The sequence below is a fragment of the Trichomonas vaginalis genome, chromosome VI (assembly GCF_026262505.1).
Source record: "Trichomonas vaginalis G3 chromosome VI, whole genome shotgun sequence".
In the NCBI taxonomy this organism is placed as follows: domain Eukaryota; phylum Parabasalia; order Trichomonadida; family Trichomonadidae; genus Trichomonas; species Trichomonas vaginalis.
This window is the reverse complement of record NC_067208.1, coordinates 15,228,435-15,246,955: the sequence shown is the minus strand read 5'-3', so window position 1 is coordinate 15,246,955 and position 18,521 is coordinate 15,228,435. Positions and strand designations below refer to the sequence as shown.

At 27.5% G+C, this 18,521-nt stretch overlaps 2 protein-coding genes across 2 annotated transcripts, besides 3 other annotated features; one reads left to right on the top strand and one right to left on the bottom strand.

Annotated features, from left to right (window-relative positions):
* Positions 1-297: 297 nt before the first annotated feature.
* Positions 298-2,433, top strand: TVAGG3_0869130 (ATPase protein; the record flags this gene model as incomplete). Its single annotated transcript, XM_001326592.1, has 1 exon — positions 303-1,130. The coding sequence occupies one exon, from the start codon at positions 303-305 to the stop codon at positions 1,128-1,130; it is 828 nt and encodes a 275-aa protein (XP_001326627.1).
* A 1,921-nt stretch (positions 2,434-4,354) lies between these two features.
* Positions 4,355-4,391: a mobile genetic element.
* Positions 4,392-5,568: 1,177 nt separating this feature from the next.
* Positions 5,569-5,606: a mobile genetic element.
* Positions 5,607-8,670: 3,064 nt separating this feature from the next.
* On the bottom strand, positions 8,671-11,226 carry TVAGG3_0869100 (RING-H2 Pep3p like domain-containing protein; the record flags this gene model as incomplete). The annotated part of the gene is made up of 1 exon (XM_001326593.1): positions 8,713-11,070. The coding sequence occupies one exon, from the start codon at positions 11,068-11,070 to the stop codon at positions 8,713-8,715; it is 2,358 nt and encodes a 785-aa protein (XP_001326628.1).
* Positions 11,227-11,727: 501 nt separating this feature from the next.
* Positions 11,728-11,852: a mobile genetic element.
* Positions 11,853-18,521: the final 6,669 nt, after the last annotated feature.

The window sequence follows — 18,521 nt, the reverse complement described above, 5'->3', positions numbered from 1 at the left end:
AATAAACACAACAAATTTGATCTATAATTCTATTAAAAATATGAGATATTATATTTTTGGGTAATAATGAGAAAAATGAAAGAAATATTTCAACATTTTCAATCAGGCAATGATTATAAGTCATTTCATTATACTTATTGCATAAAATGCATGATGTGTTTCCAAATTGTCAAAATAAAAGAAAGAGATAAAATATATTGCAATTCATGATATAAAACGATGTTATGTGGAGTAAACATTCTCTTATCATATACTGATTAAACTTCAATGTGTTAAATATTAGATTTATTATAGTGTTTTCGATGGTACTTGATTCAGATTTTAAATGGATATTTGTTGGAGGACGAAATGAAGCTGGTAAGTCCACAATTGCTGCAAGTATCGCTCTCCAACTATCAAAAATCAAAAACAGAGTATTGTTGATTTCACTTGACCCAACTGAAAGCCTAAATGCTATCTTCAAAACAAAATTTAACGATTTACCGAAACACATACCCGGATCAAAGACACTTTGGGTAATGTATTCATATTTCAAATATAATTCGCCAATTGGTGAAATAGAAACAAGCGCTCTAGCGAATATTTTTGCTAACATCATGATAGATGACTTCGATGTTGTCGTTTTCGATATGTACTCCATTAAAAGCACAGTTTCTTTATTCGAAATTACAATGAAATCTGCTGCACGTTTAAATTCTTCAAGCATTGAATCTATTATATCGCTTTTTGAATCATTTATATTCGATACACGTAAAATAACAAGCCTTCTCAGACAAACAACAAAAAGATTAAAAAATAATAAAGAAACAGCTTTCGTAATCTGCTTACATCCGAATTATTGGCCTTTACTAGATACAGAAAATCTATACCAATACTTAATAGAAGAAAAAATTTCAATTCCATACATGATTATCAATAAAATTTATGAAAAAGAAGAGTCTAGTTGTCAAAGATGCGTTTGGTTTGGCTCAAGACAGCAAGACTTCATTAAAAATATATACGATCTCTATCAGGACATAGAAATAGTTAAAATTCCGTATTTATATGATGAAATCGCTGGAACTGACAGTTTACAGAGCATAATAGACTACATGCAACCATTATTTTCCTCAAAAATTCAAGAAAAATAATTTGAAAAATTATATCTCAAAAAAAATGGCTTTCTCTTGCATATTATTATTGTTTGATACAAACTTGAGTCATTTACTATAGAAACGCACTTTTCTGATCTATTTATTTTAAAGATCTGACAAAAAGTCGGAAATTTTTGAATAATTATGTGAAATTACCACTTTCCGACATTCTCTCACGAAACCAATAATTCTTTGCTTTAAAAACAAAAAATTATAACAGCCATAATAGATATACTAATTTCTTACCTTAGAGAATTAGAATAAATAATGCTATTTATTTTTACCTTCGTCTAAAAAGTTTCATATTTGGAGGAATTCTACTGTCAGTGATTAATTGATTTTCTTCCTCGATTATGCATTCAAGATCCACTAAGCATTGCTCTTGAGTTATTGATAAAGGAAAATAACCTATTTGTCTTTGTATATAAACACTTTTGTATGTTTGTAATGTTGGATTGTTCCCTGAAAAATATGAATCTATTACATTAAAAGTATATTGTTGCAAGAATGTTGCTAATAAAGTTCCAGTGTTTTCAATGAATTGAAATTTATTTATAGTTATCCGATTTGCATTAATAAAAACTGCTTTGATATTTTTATCAGGTCCAAAAGTATCTGGTGGACAAGTGTTTTTAATTATTAAACAATAACAAACAACGTCTGCTGGAGTTGTATTTTGAGCGTATGCACCAAAATGCATGCAAGAAAAATAGTCAGCTGTTGTATTATGAAGAAGATTGTATTTGAATTCTATGCTCATTGCGCCTGTTGTATAATATCCTCCTTGATATCTTGCTTTGCAATGAGATACATTGATGTTCTTATCTATTACGTTACAAAATCTATTAAAAATAGATCCACTAATACAGCTATTATCTATTGCAGAAGTATCAAATATATGATGTTTAATACTAATACTGTTATTGTACGATTCAAAATATAAAACGCTCGATCCATGTGAAGAAAAAGAACTCAAACATCTTAAAATAACTCCTGCTTCTTTAACATATATAAATCCTTCTTTGTCATCGCTTTTTCCATTATCATTATTCGAGCAATAATTGAGAGAACAACTTTCAAGCAATAATCTATTATTTGACTTATTAAGATAAATTACATGTGTATTTGTGAATTTTAAGAATACTATATTGTAGACATACAAATCTCCTTCTCCAGTAATTATTTTTGGAGTGCATATATACTGGGGATCAAAGTCTGTAAAGCTGTCTGTGTCTTCTGTGTATCCTTGAGAATGATAAATGCATGATTTCAAATGAATAAAATTGAACAATGTATAAATGATTGTCAAAAAACGCCACTCAGATTTCTCAAATAATATTTTAAAATAAAAAGAATTGTTGCAAAATTAATTGATTTTGTAGTTTTTTTTTCAAAAGAAATTCAATTTTATAAAAAGTCGTTATGAAAAAAAATTCTAAAGTACTCACAAAATCTAGATTGAGAGGCGGTCAATGACTTTTGAGGGGAAATTAACGCATGGAATTTAATATTATTTAGGTTGATATTCTTGCTTATTATTTCAGAAAAAAATCTTAAAAATTTCAATATGAAAATTGAAAGCAATTCAAAAAAATTGCTAACATGTAAATTTTAATATCCTATGCATAATTTCATATTTTGAACATTTTTTATTTTTGTTTAAAACTTAAAATTTTGCGAATTTAATATAATTTATAAAATATAATACGTATATATATTTAAAATACACTAAATTTAATTGTTAATTGACGTTTTTGGGAATGAATTTTATCAAAACATGCCTGAATCCGAAAATTTGAAAGAACGAATTACACAATCATATATGTAGAATTCAAAATACAAACTTAAAGATCGTATACGTTTAAAATTATTCAGATTGTGTTTGATTTCCACTCATTCTGTTTCTTTTGAACTCTAACACTAACATTTCATGATGATTATATGATCCATTTATACATGGTTGAATTGTTCCAGATTCTACCAGAAAATCAATCCAAATTTCTCAATGCATTCATGTTGATTGGACAAAATTTAAAATTTATCAGCCTGTTTCCAGAGAAACTCATATATTCCCTAATGAAATGTAATTTTTGCTACATTTATTTCAATCAAATTTCAAAAAATTGACTGCAGAGCTTGAAAAGGTGATGAATCATGTTGTTATTAGATGTACATATTAGATTTACTATTTCCAAAAAAATGCTCAAATTTGAATAGTTTTTAGAAAATTTGGAATTACACTCCTTATATTATATATAATTAAATGTTTAAATTTTATTTATTTTTCCCTTTTAATTTTATAACGTGCTCTATCAAAACTAACCTCTCAATTGAAGGCCACAAAATCTAAGTAGTGGGGGTACACAAATTTTGTATGGAGTACGGTTCAATTTTTGAGAGCCTCACTACTTAGATTTTGTGACTACCTTAGTAACCAACTAATAACATAAAAAATGAAAATGTTAGGGGAAAAAGATCAAAAAAGGATGAATAATGAGTCTTTATCAAAAAAAATTTGTAATTAACTTTTGATTAATTACAAACATGTTACACATCAACTAGAATTCTTATGTAATGGCACTTATTTCTTAGCTGATAGAAACGTATTGTTTTATCAGGATTTCATGCATATGATAAAAAGTCACGTAGAAGTGCTTCCGCTCTCAATATCAGTATGCTAGCTTTACAACTCGAGCATCATATAGTACAAGTTGGATGTATCTCAGGGCTATAGATGGTTTTTCTATTCATTCTTAATGAAAGATATTCAGATTGAGATTTCAATGAAATAACTAAATTTGCTTATAACATCATTTGGAAAATATATTTTGTGATATTCATATGAATTTCTGATTGATATTTTGTATGTAAACTCAATGTTTGTTCAATTCTGAATAATAATTCCGCCAATATTGTGAATTTATAAAATCTAAGTTGTTGTTACTTATACGATTGACTAGGTATTTCAAACCTTCTGATTTTACATTTCAGCTTTGATACTTTTATATCAATAATTTCCGTTATGTTCTAAATTTTACAATTCTGAAGTGAAAATGTAAGGATGTCAATTTGGAAAATTGTTTTCATTTTAGGAGAATATAATTTTCCTTTTCGAAAATTTAAAAAGTGAGACGCGCAGGATTCGAACTTTTTTAAAAGTTAATTTAAATATATTCTAGTGTGGATTCTAAGGATAATATCATATTTAAAATAAGAATATGTAATAAACAGAAATTCATCAAAAGTGACAGCTCTCAATTTTTTGACATTTGTAAATTCTAAATTGAATGAGAAAAATGAAATAATACTAAGCATAATACAATATTCTAGATTTAATTATAATTAGGAAAAGTTAGTTTTGAGAGTACTTTTCATAGGCATATAGAATGAAATCTTCTGAAAAATAATATCACATAAACTCATATTATTTTCTAATATATAACTATTTTATATAAAAATCAAATTCAATGATCTTAAAAGCGAAGGATAAACCTCAAAATTTACGAATATAATGAGTGGGAATATAATGCTTATCTATCATAAAACCATATGAAATATCAATTTTTGCTTTACGCCTAATTTTTGACGACAATTAGCAAAAAATGTTAAATGTTAACACTCAGTCCATTTGAATATGAAAAATAAAATTGACTTTGATTAAATGTTTTTATTTATCATGCAATTCTTCTTGCGACCAAAGATTTGAATAAAAGTTCAAAAAATAAGATAGCTTAAAAAATAATATACGGTAGTGTTTACTAATAGATGAATAGTATATAAATTCTATTAAAATGGATTTGATCCAAAAAAATATAAAACCAAAAATAATTGTTATAATTTAAATGAAGAAGTAATTTAAAACGATTTTATTTATGATCAAATTTTATATATTTTTTGGATCAAATCCATTTTAATAGAATTTATATACTATTCATCTATTAGTAAAACACTACCGTATATTATTTTTTAAGCTATCTTATTTTTTGAACTTTTATTCAAATCTTTGGTCGCAAGAAGAATTGCATGATAAATAAAAACATTTAATCAAAGTCAATTTTATTTTTCATATTCAAATGGACTGAGTGTTAACATTTAACATTTTTTGCTAATTGTCGTCAAAAATTAGGCGTAAAGCAAAAATTGATATTTCATATGGTTTTATGATAGATAAGCATTATATTCCCACTCATTATATTCGTAAATTTTGAGGTTTATCCTTCGCTTTTAAGATCATTGAATTTGATTTTTATATAAAATAGTTATATATTAGAAAATAATATGAGTTTATGTGATATTATTTTTCAGAAGATTTTGTGTTCTTCTTCAAAATTTTATTTTTTTATTAAAAAGAATCTTTACAAAATATACATTTACTTTAATTAATATTTAAAAACGTGCTCTATCAACAGTTCCAAAAATTCAATATTTTAGCTTTTCTGAGGTGTCACTTTTGATGAATTTCTGTTTACAACAAATATACTAGTTTATGTGGTATAATTTTTTCGATAAATTTGAGAGCATGTACGTTTAGGGCATCAAAAGTGTCAATTCGCTCAGCGAAAGCTGAGCTAGCTTCGTTCTCGAAAGAATAGGGAAGGAGTGAAAGAGAGTGATACAGATGTTGACACATTCATATCATTTCAACAAATTTTGATCAAATTGAAATGCAATGAAATTCAATTCACTTCATATCCTTCAGTCAGTACATTGACATCCTTCTACATCACAATGATAACTCGTGCATCAATAGTTCTACAACTAACTCAGAAAAAACAAGATTTTTCCTTCCAGCTTACAACTTTTAAAAAGTTTCGATGATAAAAATCACTCTACTCTTGTTTATCGATATGTTGTGATAGTAGGTAAACGTATTTTTATCGATATTAATAAAAATATTTTTACGAAAATCTGAACCAATTACAGAGTTATTCATAAAGTTTATGATAACTGTAATTACTTCATCTTTGTTTTATATTTGAATAAACAATTTAATTTAATTTGCATAATTTTTTTTAGTTGAAAGACAGGAAACTTAGTTGAGTTTGTATTATTTTTATCGTTCAATTCATTGTATATGTGAGTGATCCAGATATTTAAGATATTTAGAAAAAATTTATTAATTTGATTAACAAATTTTAATCAAAATAGCAAAAATCTATTTGATAGCTGTAAGCAAATAATAATTTCTATTTCAACCAAAATCACTTATTTTCATCTAAACGTATAAAATTGTCAATTTTATGAGAATAAATTTAAAATCTCATGAAATATAAAGGAGAGTAATATTTTTCAATTTTCTTTTTTTCTTTCTCTCAAATATTTTCTATTGGGAATTTTCTTGTTATCAAAAAATAATTTTAATATTTGTTTATTTCATTACATACAATAAAATTTTAAAAACTCTATTTCTTCACAAGAAAATTTTTTTCCTTCATATGAAGAAACATTTTGTTCTCCATTTGATGCTGAGTCTAAATCTCGATTTTTGAATTTTCTTCTTTCCAAATTTCTTTTTTCCAAATTAGAAGTTTAATTCAAATTTTCAATAGTTTATATATTTTCTCAAACCGTCTTAGATTTTCTCACTTTTTAGGGATTTTCTCTCAAAATATACAAAAATAGTAATACCAATACATGTGTCTAATATACTTTAAAACCATCGTGATAAAATTCAAAAACGAAGAGTTCTTCTCTCCAAATTTTTTTCAAAATCAAAAAAATGAGATAGAAAAATACGTTTGGAAAATTCATTTTTAGCATTTTAGGAATTTTCTCACTTTTCTTCCAAATTGACATCCTTAGAAAATGATAATAATTTTAGTCAATATATTAAATGAACAAAGTTTGAAAAGCATTATATTATAGCTTCCAAAGTTTGGTTTAGAAAATCTATTTCAGTTTGGAAAACTATAAGATAATATTTGTAATTGCAATTAGATTTATATTACAAATAAAAAAGCTTCATGGAATGATAATTTGATTATTATTTTTAATTCCTTACTGTTTGAAACGTGCTTAACGGCTTAGAATATATTATAATTACATTTTATTGATATTCCACTCTCACGATAAGCTTGGAAATGATATTTTTGAAGCATTATTTTTAAATATTTTGGTCACAAAGATTTTTGAATAGATTATCCGACAAGAAATTTCTCAGCTAACAAAAAGAAAGAAAACATGGCATATTTGAAAGTGATTAATAATTTTGAAAAAATAGTTATTCATATTAAATCAATTTATAAGTAAGTTCAATTGACATAGCAGATGAAATGATGAAAATCATTCTTAACTCAAATTTAAAATATTAATATGTAATATAAGTATGATTATTAGACGAAAATTCAATTAATTCAAAAATCATATATTATGAGTAAATTCATATTTATCGATCGATTTCTAAAGTTCATTATCGATTTAGATTTTGAGAAAATGAAAAATCAAAAAAAATTAAAGTGAAAAAAGCATCCGACCAAAGATAGCGTACTCCTAAGAATTATTTTTGAGTTTTTCCTAAAAAAAATAATTATTAAAATCATATTTGTAACATGAAAAAGTGAGAGTGTCAGACGAATAAGGCTAAAATTGAATGCAGCACGTTATAGTTGAAGTGGAAAATAAGTATTGATCTATATAGTACATAATATGACAATTCTAAAAATCATAAAGAGAAAGCTAACATTTAATTTTTTGAGGGTGGAATCACTTCTAGTCACGTTATTTTATATCATTTTTTTTCTCGGGGGAGAAATCTATTTTCAGAAATTCTCCCCAAAGATCGATGGACCTCAAAATGGAGTCATTAGACATCAATACCCTAGTGATCATTCCACATTTTCTGTAAAGTCTAGTTATTTCTATAAAGAAGGAATCTATCCTTTTATATATAACACAGCATTGTTTTATTTTTCGACTGACTTTTCTCAGTTTTATGCTGGGAATTATAAAACAACGTGGGTTGATATTATATTCAAAAATTTAATTTATTTAACCCACGTTTCATATACAGCAAGAGAGGTGGATAATTTAGCATGGCAGTATCCGACAGATTTTGCTATATTAGGAACAACTGAAATGAATGAAACGTTAACAATCTTTCGAAATACAGATCCTAACTATCTTAATACTTTAGAACCTGTAGTAATTCCTGTTAAACCAGGAATTTATCAATCAATTAGAATTGAACAATTTGATTTAAGTAGAGAATTATTTGTAATCCGATATTTAGATTTATTTGAATCAGTATGTGTTCCAATTTCTAATTGTTATGAAAATCATCTTAAAATAAGCTGTGATTTACCATTAAAATATTTCCAAACATCACCATTTTTTATAATTGACCTTAGTTTACCATCATAAAGAAGAGCAAAGGAAAGACTTTTACAGATTTACTTAAGTGCCAGAAATAAGTTGTTGGCAATAGATTTGTTAATGAGAAATTATAAAACATGCTAAATTCATATTTTTAAAATACCAAAAAGCCATTTATTGGTCACCCTGATTAAACTAATAAGAGAACAAAAGATAAATTATTGAATACAAACAAAAATAAAAAAAATTATTTATGAAACAAAAAAAGTTACAAAATAGGGAAATTTGTTGGTGACTTTGAATCAATTATAGGAATATTGATGTATCCAAGCGCAATTTCTCCACATAATGGACAATCTTGCAAAATGATGTCTTCGCGAAGAGCCATGTTTTCTGGACTGCGCGCGTACTCGTATTGGTTCAAATCGTACAAATCTTGACTAGATAAAAGAGGTTTGAGCTTTTCAATGAGACATTTTTCGTGAAATCCGTGGCCACACTCGAAAACTATTCCATCATCGACCAATGGCTTGTCACAGACACTGCAGTAGTTTGTTTGTATATTAGAAAGTGGAGAAAGCAACTCTTGCTCCATCATTTTGCCACATTGGTCAATATGGGCCTTTAAACTGTTCACATTGTTCAAGAAACCATCTATTTGTGTATGTATTTCGTTTCTCGATATTCCTTTATTATCTGCGTTTGTTAAATTTTGTTTCTTTTCTATAAATTTTTCGGAAAGCGAAGATAATGACTCCAAAGTCTTCTGCATGTTCGCTTTAACGAGTTGCATCCTTAAAATAGGGAAATATTTGAACAACGGGTGTTGGTTCGAAAATAATTTTCCGAATTCTTCGTTGTAATGCTCCAAATTGACTCCTTTATTGATAATTGTCATCATAAGGAGATGTGCATGCTCCCAAAGTCCTTCTTTCAGTGCTTCCTTGAGAAGATTAAACACTTTTTCGTTGTCAAGGCTGTTATCGAAGAAAGCGACGATAGGAGGCAAAATTTCCCATTTTTGTTGGTAAGGAAGTTTTGAAATTTTATCAAAAAACTCATTCGGATGTTCAATTGCGTATTTCGCAACATCTGTCTTCATGATTGAGGCTTCATTGTCTGTCTGGTTATTTTGGCTTACAGTGTTCTCGATCGCTGGTGAAAAAGCTCTCAAATATTTAATATAATCCAAAAATTTCTCATATTTCTTAGCCATTTCCTTATCAACCTTGGGCAGATTGAACGATGGTTTGAATTTCGTACCCGTATCTATCATCAGCAGCTCATTCATCAAGATATAAGATAATAAAATCTGATCTTCTGAGACATTCTCCTTGGAATGGACGATTTCGTTAAGCTTTTGTGTTGAATCTTTAAATTTCGACTCCATTAGTGACTTTACTACGATTTCTGCCGCACTAATAAAAACATTTGGTTTTGTAGCATGAATCATCTCATCTATTGTATGTGAACGTGTATTATCCACTTCATTTGTGTAATCTACCTTAATAGCACCGTAATTTTCCGTTACTATAAAAGAATTTAAATCAGGAGCCGGAGTAAACGAAGTTATCTTCATATCTGCTAAGAATATCTTTGCAGAAAGTCTACAAGAAGCTATAGAGAACAATACCATGGCCGGATTATGGTATTTTCCGTGCATATCCTTTGTAATAAACAAAACAATATGTTTATCAGTCATAAAGAATGGAAAAGTATTAGTTCTATACAACAAAATGAATTTTTCAAGGCCCATCGCGTCCATAATTACTGAATCATAAATAGTAATCGGAGATGGAATAGTTCTGCCGCCAATAATGTCATTTATGTTGAATATGTTGATACCTAATTGGTTTAAGATGCAGAGTTGCTTGTTATTTGAATCAATGAATGGAAAAATTGTAACTCCATCAATTTTTGGTTTTTGATAGAAACTTCTGAAGATAACAATGTCCATTTGGGTCTTAATATTGTATTCCGCGAACATTCCGACGTTTCTGTTCGTAGCAAATATGTATAATTGATCTTTAATTACTACAGGGACGACTGCTGTAATTTCTTCGTTTTTGAGTTGACTAATTTCATTGTTGAATGCTAAGAATGGTTTTACTTGCATGTGCATGTCGCAAACTAGTTCTTTGTTTTGATTTGTAAATTTATAAAGATGAAGATGAGGAGTCATCTTTCCATCTAGAAGTAGAATGTAGATCGAGTTGTTATAAATGAAAGGACGTATACCCCACGTGTTCAAAGCACTCGCATCTGTACTTATTTTGACTAAATCTGCATCTGTAGTAATATAATAGAGATAAAAGCGGGTATCCATCGCAAAGAATCTGTCTGTTTCGGGAATTACAAATAATGAAAGTATTTCAACTGGAATTTCTTTTACAACTTTTCGAATTTCGCCATTTACGACTTTTGTTCGCGTAAGTATATAGACCCTTTTCTTTGTTATTGAGTTTTCTTGTATTTGTGTCATTACGTAAATGTCTTTACGCATATATGCGTAACAAAAATTTACAATTTCGGAATTTACTTCGATTAAAGGTATGATTTTGAAGCCATGATTCTTGTTTCCAAGAATGGATCTCCTATTTGCTATTGAGGGGCCGGAATGATACATGAAAAATTAATCGAATATTTTGTCAAAAAAATTGAATTGGAATTGACAAAAATACGATTAATCTGACAGAAAATAAAAATCAAATCAAATCGGATAACAAATATTTGTTTAATCAGTGATTTACCAATTTACCAATTTACCAATTTACCAATAAATATTCCATTTAGAAAGTAAAAGATTAAGATCATCAAGTGGAATAAATGTTTATGCTGCATATGACGCTAATCTCTCTCAATACTCAAAGTATGAGGCCTTTTACCATGCTGAATATTGTTATATAATAGATATGTTGGAGGATAAATTTCAAATTCACTTTATGCAAATATTAATTCACTCACAATGGTATCATATTGTTAACTATATTATATTGATCAATATGGCTTCTATAGTTTCTTTTTAAAGATAAACTATTAGTCTGAATTGCTTATTATGCACATTATAAAATCATTTTGTTGAAAGATTGATGTTATAAAATGACTTATTTGTAGTAGTATTGATAATAAAGTAACAGATAAGGAATCAATTTACCTGAAGAGGAGTTATTTCATAATCATCTTTCACATTTATGTTTACGCCGAATGAAATTAGTAATTCCAGTGGATTCTGCATTTTTCTTTTCTGTTGCATGATAAAGAGGAGTCTTATCATATCTACTTTTAAGGGTGAACTTACACCCTTGTGACATGGCATTCAGTTCTTTCGTATAAGGTTGGTTTTCAACGACTCTTCACGCCTGTTATTAAAAATTTGAATGAAAGTCAGATGGGTAAGTGCACCTTTAAAATTGTTGTGTATATCATGCAAAATTTGCACTTCTGCTGGTATCTGAATTATTGAACTATAAATCTACCCATACACAACTTTATTTAATAGCTCCTTGTGTATGTTATCATTTTTGTGAATTTCTAGTCATTTTGTTGGCAAATTCAAAATTATAAACTATACAATTTATTTTCACAAAAAATTCTTAATAGATGCATTGCAATTCAAGTAGGTATCATTGCATTGTAATCTCATAAATTTATCTTTTTAGCATGACCCTGAAAATAAAAAATTACAATTTTTCGCGTGACTTTTTTCCTCAATTTTTGAAAAAGTCAGCGCGAAAAATTTGATTCTTTTGATCTTCAAAATTATTGGAATCGAATTTTACAAAATTCGATTCCAATAATTTTGAAGATCAAAAGAATTATCATTTTCATCTGGCGAAAATAATAATACTCCCGCCAATTAACTCATATTGTCATATTGCATTTATATAACTTAGCTAGATCTAGCCATATAGCTCCTTGTGCATGATATATATAAAAAATTATGCAATTTCATTAAAATTCAACTTGGCGGCAGAATGAAGAGGAGATTTGAATTCCACATTGTATTACTATGATCTAAACAATTAAAATGCAGGAAGATTATTAGAATTATGTTATATATTATCAAATTCATATTTATAATTTGGATATATAACGTAATTTATGTTATGCGCTATAATGGCAAATTCCATGCAGTTCGTATATGGATGAATTTTTTTTTTAGATTTCCTAATTAGATTTTGAAAATTTCCGAATTAATGGCATGAACCGGTTGCCAAATTTTGCTATCAATAACTTAAAACAGTTAGTTGATCAATTATTATACCCAGATTTTCCTTACTTTTACCACCTCTCTAAAGCTGGGGACACCGCCTATCGTTGGGAGTAGCTATTAAATAGAACCACCAAGGGTATTTTTCGAACTGCCGGTGTAGTGGAAACATCCAACATAATGATTCATTATGCCAAGGTTTGATTCCCATTTAGCCAATTTTTTTCTTTTTTGGATCATGAATTTTTTTTGGGTCACTATAAGATTTGTTTCATGTTCTAAATCTGCTGCATATGTAATCTATTTTTATTTACCTATTTTTTAAAAATCTATTGGATTGCCAAATTTGAATATATTTAAAATCATAAAAATCCAAAAAAACTATAAATATATGTTTTATGCATAGTGCCGATACTCAAATATCAGATTACTTAGATCCATGAATAATATCCGAATTTTTTTTCTTAAAATTAAACTTCAAAACTTCTTGCAATCTTATTCTTAATCAATTGTAAATTTTTAAAACCATTTTTTAAAATAATTTTGCGTAAATTTTATTCTCATGTTGTTTTAATCGAAAATTGATACATTTTCAAAAAATAATATTGACTTATGAAATTCATTTTTAAGGTGAAATAGTATTGTTTTTATTAAAGTATATGAATAATATATAAAAAATTAATGAATAATATAAGCAGATTTTTAGTTTACAAAACAAATATGAGCAATGCAATTTCAAACTTTTGCTGGCAATTTCGATATTGCTCAAGTTTGTAGTATTTGTGATACCTATAACATCGGCTTAAACAAAATTCGATTTTTCTTATGAGTTATTGAGAAAATTTGATTGCAATGAGAAGGATTTCGACGTTTTTGATAAACTAAGAGCTGAGCTTTAGGGGTTCAGTTCATTTATGGCTGTAGTTTGATGCGTAGATCTCTTTTTTATTGTAAATTCTTTCAGCATGGAGATCGAGAATGAATCTTTTGAGAACTTTATGAGTTTTTACACCCGTAAAGAGGTCCTTCGAGGAAAGATAGTCCAGACTACATGAAGATGTGGGTTAACCAAAAAAATCCGATGGTTTCCACATATTCATGTAGATCTTCGAAAAAATGAGCACCAAAAAAGCCAAAAAATAGGCTTTTTATTGGATTTGTACACTAGATCAATAATCTATTTAGGATCTGACACTCTTTTTAGCCAGAGATATGAGGTCCTTTCTAGGAAAACGATCTATTCATCCATAAAAAAAATGAATTATCGTTTTCCCCAGAAATTACATGGGGAGTGGTAAAAGTAAGGAAAATCTGGGTATAACTGAAATTTTAATCAGATCGATAATCAGAAGCTATCATACTATTTAATAGTAGTGCAGTTTAAGATGGTTCTCAGATATGATGTTTTTACTCACATTGGAAATTTTAAGAATTTATAAAATTGTAAACTATTCAAAAATTTCGGATTTCTGACAAGGACAGAAGGTTTTTTTAGTCGTTTTCCATTTTGTAAAATCATGAGTTGATTCTTTTAATGCACGTTTAAATTGACTCTGACTATGATATTCAAATATCATTTTCATTTAAAAAAATTATTTTGTTCTTCAATTTTATAAATTTTTTATATTTGAATACCACGAGGATAACGAAGCCATTAAGAACAAAATATAGTATATTATATTCGACTATTTAGAAAGAATTTAACGCCATCTATGCTCATAGAAATTCAAGTTTTGTCTTTATTGAAATATTTTTTTTAACAATGAATCATTTTGCTTTTAATGCATCAATTATTCCCATCTAACTATAGAAATGATTCATATCATTCTTTTCCACATGTTGATAAAAGTAAAATAAAATGCTAATTTCATCTTTTTATTTATATTATTTGAAAGATTGGGATGCAAAACACATTCATCATTTTTAAATATATTATCATTTTACAATTTAAATAGACCTTCAAATTGATTGGACTGATTTATGTTTAAACCATTTCTCATAATTTATAGATGACACGAAGGCTATAAAATATGTTTTGTATCAAAATATAAGAATTGATCTTTCATAAACATAATACGGAAAATGATTTTTATAAAAAAATTGACTATATGACATCACATAAGAGTAAACTTTTGAAATCTTAGTCAAATATTGTTAAGAAATAATATGTTGCAATAAATAACATCTATTTAAATATTTGATTTTGAAGTTGATAACGGTTTTGTATTCGTATTCAAAAAAAATCACAAAAAAAGTGAAAAATGCAAGGTCATTTCATTCAATGAAAAGCTCCGAAATTAAGATCAAAAGTTTCATCATTGATGAAGGAAAAGAAACACAAAAGAAATATCAGTGCGACAATGCAGGATTTCCTCAATAAATGAATTTCAGGAAACTTTAAATAGGGTCGACGACATCATTGGTAAGGAAGATTCAACAATAGATATTTTACCATTTCAGGAATTCGATTTTTGTCCGATTCATGAGTTTTGTATGCACGAACCATTTGATGTAAAGAATAATGATTTTCCATCCTTATGAAATATCAAAACAAAATGTAACAGAAGCCCATAATTTGTTCTATCATATGATGTTACTTGTAGTAAATAAAGTTCATGTTTATTGGCATTAAATCCCTTTTAAAATTGCTCGAAGTATGTTGAACATGTTAGTACACAAGTTTAAACGCGAATCATGTTATTCAAATATAAAAAAATTTATAAAAATGAACAAATTAGTATTTTTTTTTATCAACATTTGGAAAAGAATGATATGAATCATTTCTATAGTTATATGGGAATAATTAAAAGCTACTCTCATTCAAATTAATTTTATATCGTCTAAGTCAAAAAATAAGGTAAATTTTTTTGAATAGTTTACAATACTAGATATGAGAATTGAGAAATATCTTATCATCATACAGTCAAAAATGCATCATTGAGAAGAACAAATAGTTTCAATATCATGATTGGATAAATGAACAACATTATTGTAGTTCTGAAATCTAAATGCTATTTTAAATTCAAGTTTCATTAATAAAAGTAAAAAATATGAAATTTACATTGAGATAATTACTAGACCATGATTAAATGAATTTTGAACAAATTGTAATTAGAGATGGGATAAGCAATGATGATAATTCTCAAAACTCGATTAAAATGGACTAAACTTTACATTGATTAAATGCATGTAATTAAAGCGTGTATGACAAACACATGCTGAGATATATATAGGGACAGGACTGAAGATAATGGCGAAGTCGGGAACTAAATTTGTCGTAAACTCTGTTACTATTAAAATATCCGATAATGTATTATTGTCTGTTAAAGAATCAATTATAGCATATATTGAGTTGGCATCATCATCAGCTGTGCTTAATATAGGAAAACTATTTTGAAAAATACACAAATTTTCATACAAATGCAAAGTTCGCCACATGTACAATAAAGCTTTGGTGCATTCATTTTTTTATAAAATTGGCGTTTATTGTTAAATTATCGGTTGATTTTGCTCTAGAACTGATAAAATACGAAGTCAATAATGAGTTGTTGATAAAGTTAATTAGTGAAGCTCTATATGCTGTAGGATTATTTCCGATGAATATCACACCATTTCCCCGAGGAGCAACAAAATTAGAAATATTTATCTCTGAAAAAGTGCAGGAGCCGTAATTTGGATTTAATCCAGAAATTGATTTCGAACAAGAATCACATGAAATATGATCAAATGTTTGTGATTTATCAGAGCGTGAAACTGTTGTACCGATGTTGGTTGATGAACAATTAAAAATTGAAATATATTCGAATTTAAAAAATTTGCCGTCAAAGCCAACGGTAGATGGGGTTCTTGTTGAAATGAAATTCATAGATCTTGAACTACTACATGTTATAAAGGAACATGAGATAACAGATAAATCGATTTTTGTTCAATAAAAATTGGGCAAGAAATTTGATATTCAAAAGCAGAACTAAAGACTTCAATGTCATGATTAATTCCTTGGACATCATTATTGTAGTTCTGAAATCTAAGTGTCATTTGAAACTACTTACTTGAAATTTAGAGTGATAACCAAATCTTGTTTTTGACACTTTTCAAGAATTGAATAGAACATAAAAATTCTTTTACAAATAGACAAAATTAAGATTAATTAAATAAAATGGTCAGATAATAGACTAAAATTGTACCCAATAACTTTCCTATAGACCCAAAAGTTAATCAACCATAGATAAGCTGACATGTGAATCATCAAATGGAATAAAAACCTAAATTGATGGGAAAATGGGATTATCTTAGAATCACAAAAAAAGGTGAAAATTCAATTAATAATAATCGTCAATTCGATCTTTTTTGTAATCTCAAAGCTCCCAATAATTTGATATATTTACATTACCATTAATTATTTTTAAACTCTGATTGTATATTTACTAATCACTTCATATTATCCCAAAACTGGGCTAATCCATTATTTAAATCGGAAAAATATAGTATGTTATAAATATAACCCAAAAAGAGTGATTAAAATCTATAACTTTAGGACTTCCTCGTTGGAAAAAAAATGGCTTTTTCAATATGCGGGACCATTTTTAAATATCTGAAAATAATAGCACTAAAGCAAAATTTGGAGTTAAATTCACTCGCTTTTCAGCCGCATTGATTAGTGTGGTTTTATATCATTTATATATAATCCATAATGTGTTTTTCGATTCAATTTGTATTAATTCTTAAGGATACCCTTACGTGTCAGATTTTTTGCGCATACGAAGAAGTCATGCTAGACATGAGCTATAAACCTGAAATTTTAGCAACATATTTAAAACTTTTTAAACTACAATACCCTTTAATATTCAAGAACAAAAATATTCTTTTTAGAAATTACATAATTATTTTATGTGAAATCTATATAAAAACATATTTTGCGAGCGTAACTTTTTTCTTTATAAGCACCTTATATGACTGATAAACTGTGAAGGCACATAATTGTTAATTCATAGAGTTGATATGTTTCCAAAATTGAGAGGAAATTTGAAAATTGAATACCCTTTCAATTCAATTTTCAAAAGATATCAGCTCCTTCAATAATTGAAGGACGATTTTGATCATTTGCTCTTAAAACAAGTATGCCATGGAGAAAAAAGTTACGCTCGCAAATCTGAAATATAACTATCATATAAAAAAATTAAATTTCTAATTTTTTACTCTATAGATATTATTGGCCACTTGTGTAATGCATAAAAGTTTATGTCATATGCATACATTTGGAAGTATGGGAGACGAGGGAAATTACTTCTATGAGGCACTAGGATTTTTAAAAATTTCTCTATCGGACTCACTATTCAATTTCTCGAAAATTAAAAAAAATCAATAATAGCTAAAATGTATTATGCATAACAAATTTTAATGTTACACGGTATTTTTTGAACTTCATGACATGAATTTTCTTTATATTATTTTTTTTTTTGGATTTTCTATGATTTATGTGATAGGCTGGAACAACATTGTAAGTGCAATGATATCATTTATAGAGAAATCTAAACCTTCAGCATTCAGAACTCGCAACCACAAAAATATTCATTTGCTAAGTAAGTAAAGTTGATTAAGTTCGACACTTAGCTTTTATACGTAAAACCAAGTGTGTATTGTTATTTCTTGTTAAATTATTGAGAAAAAAATAAATTGTAAGAGAAACGATACTAATTATTGAAATAATATTGAGGGTAGCTGTAGATTTCTTCATTAACATGCCGGAAATTTGTTAATCTTGGTTTTCTATCATAAAATCTGTCGAAGAATCTAAAAACGGAGATATGAAATAGAGATCATGTAAATCTAGAGTATCCTGTCAGAAAAATAGACTAAGCATGTAACCC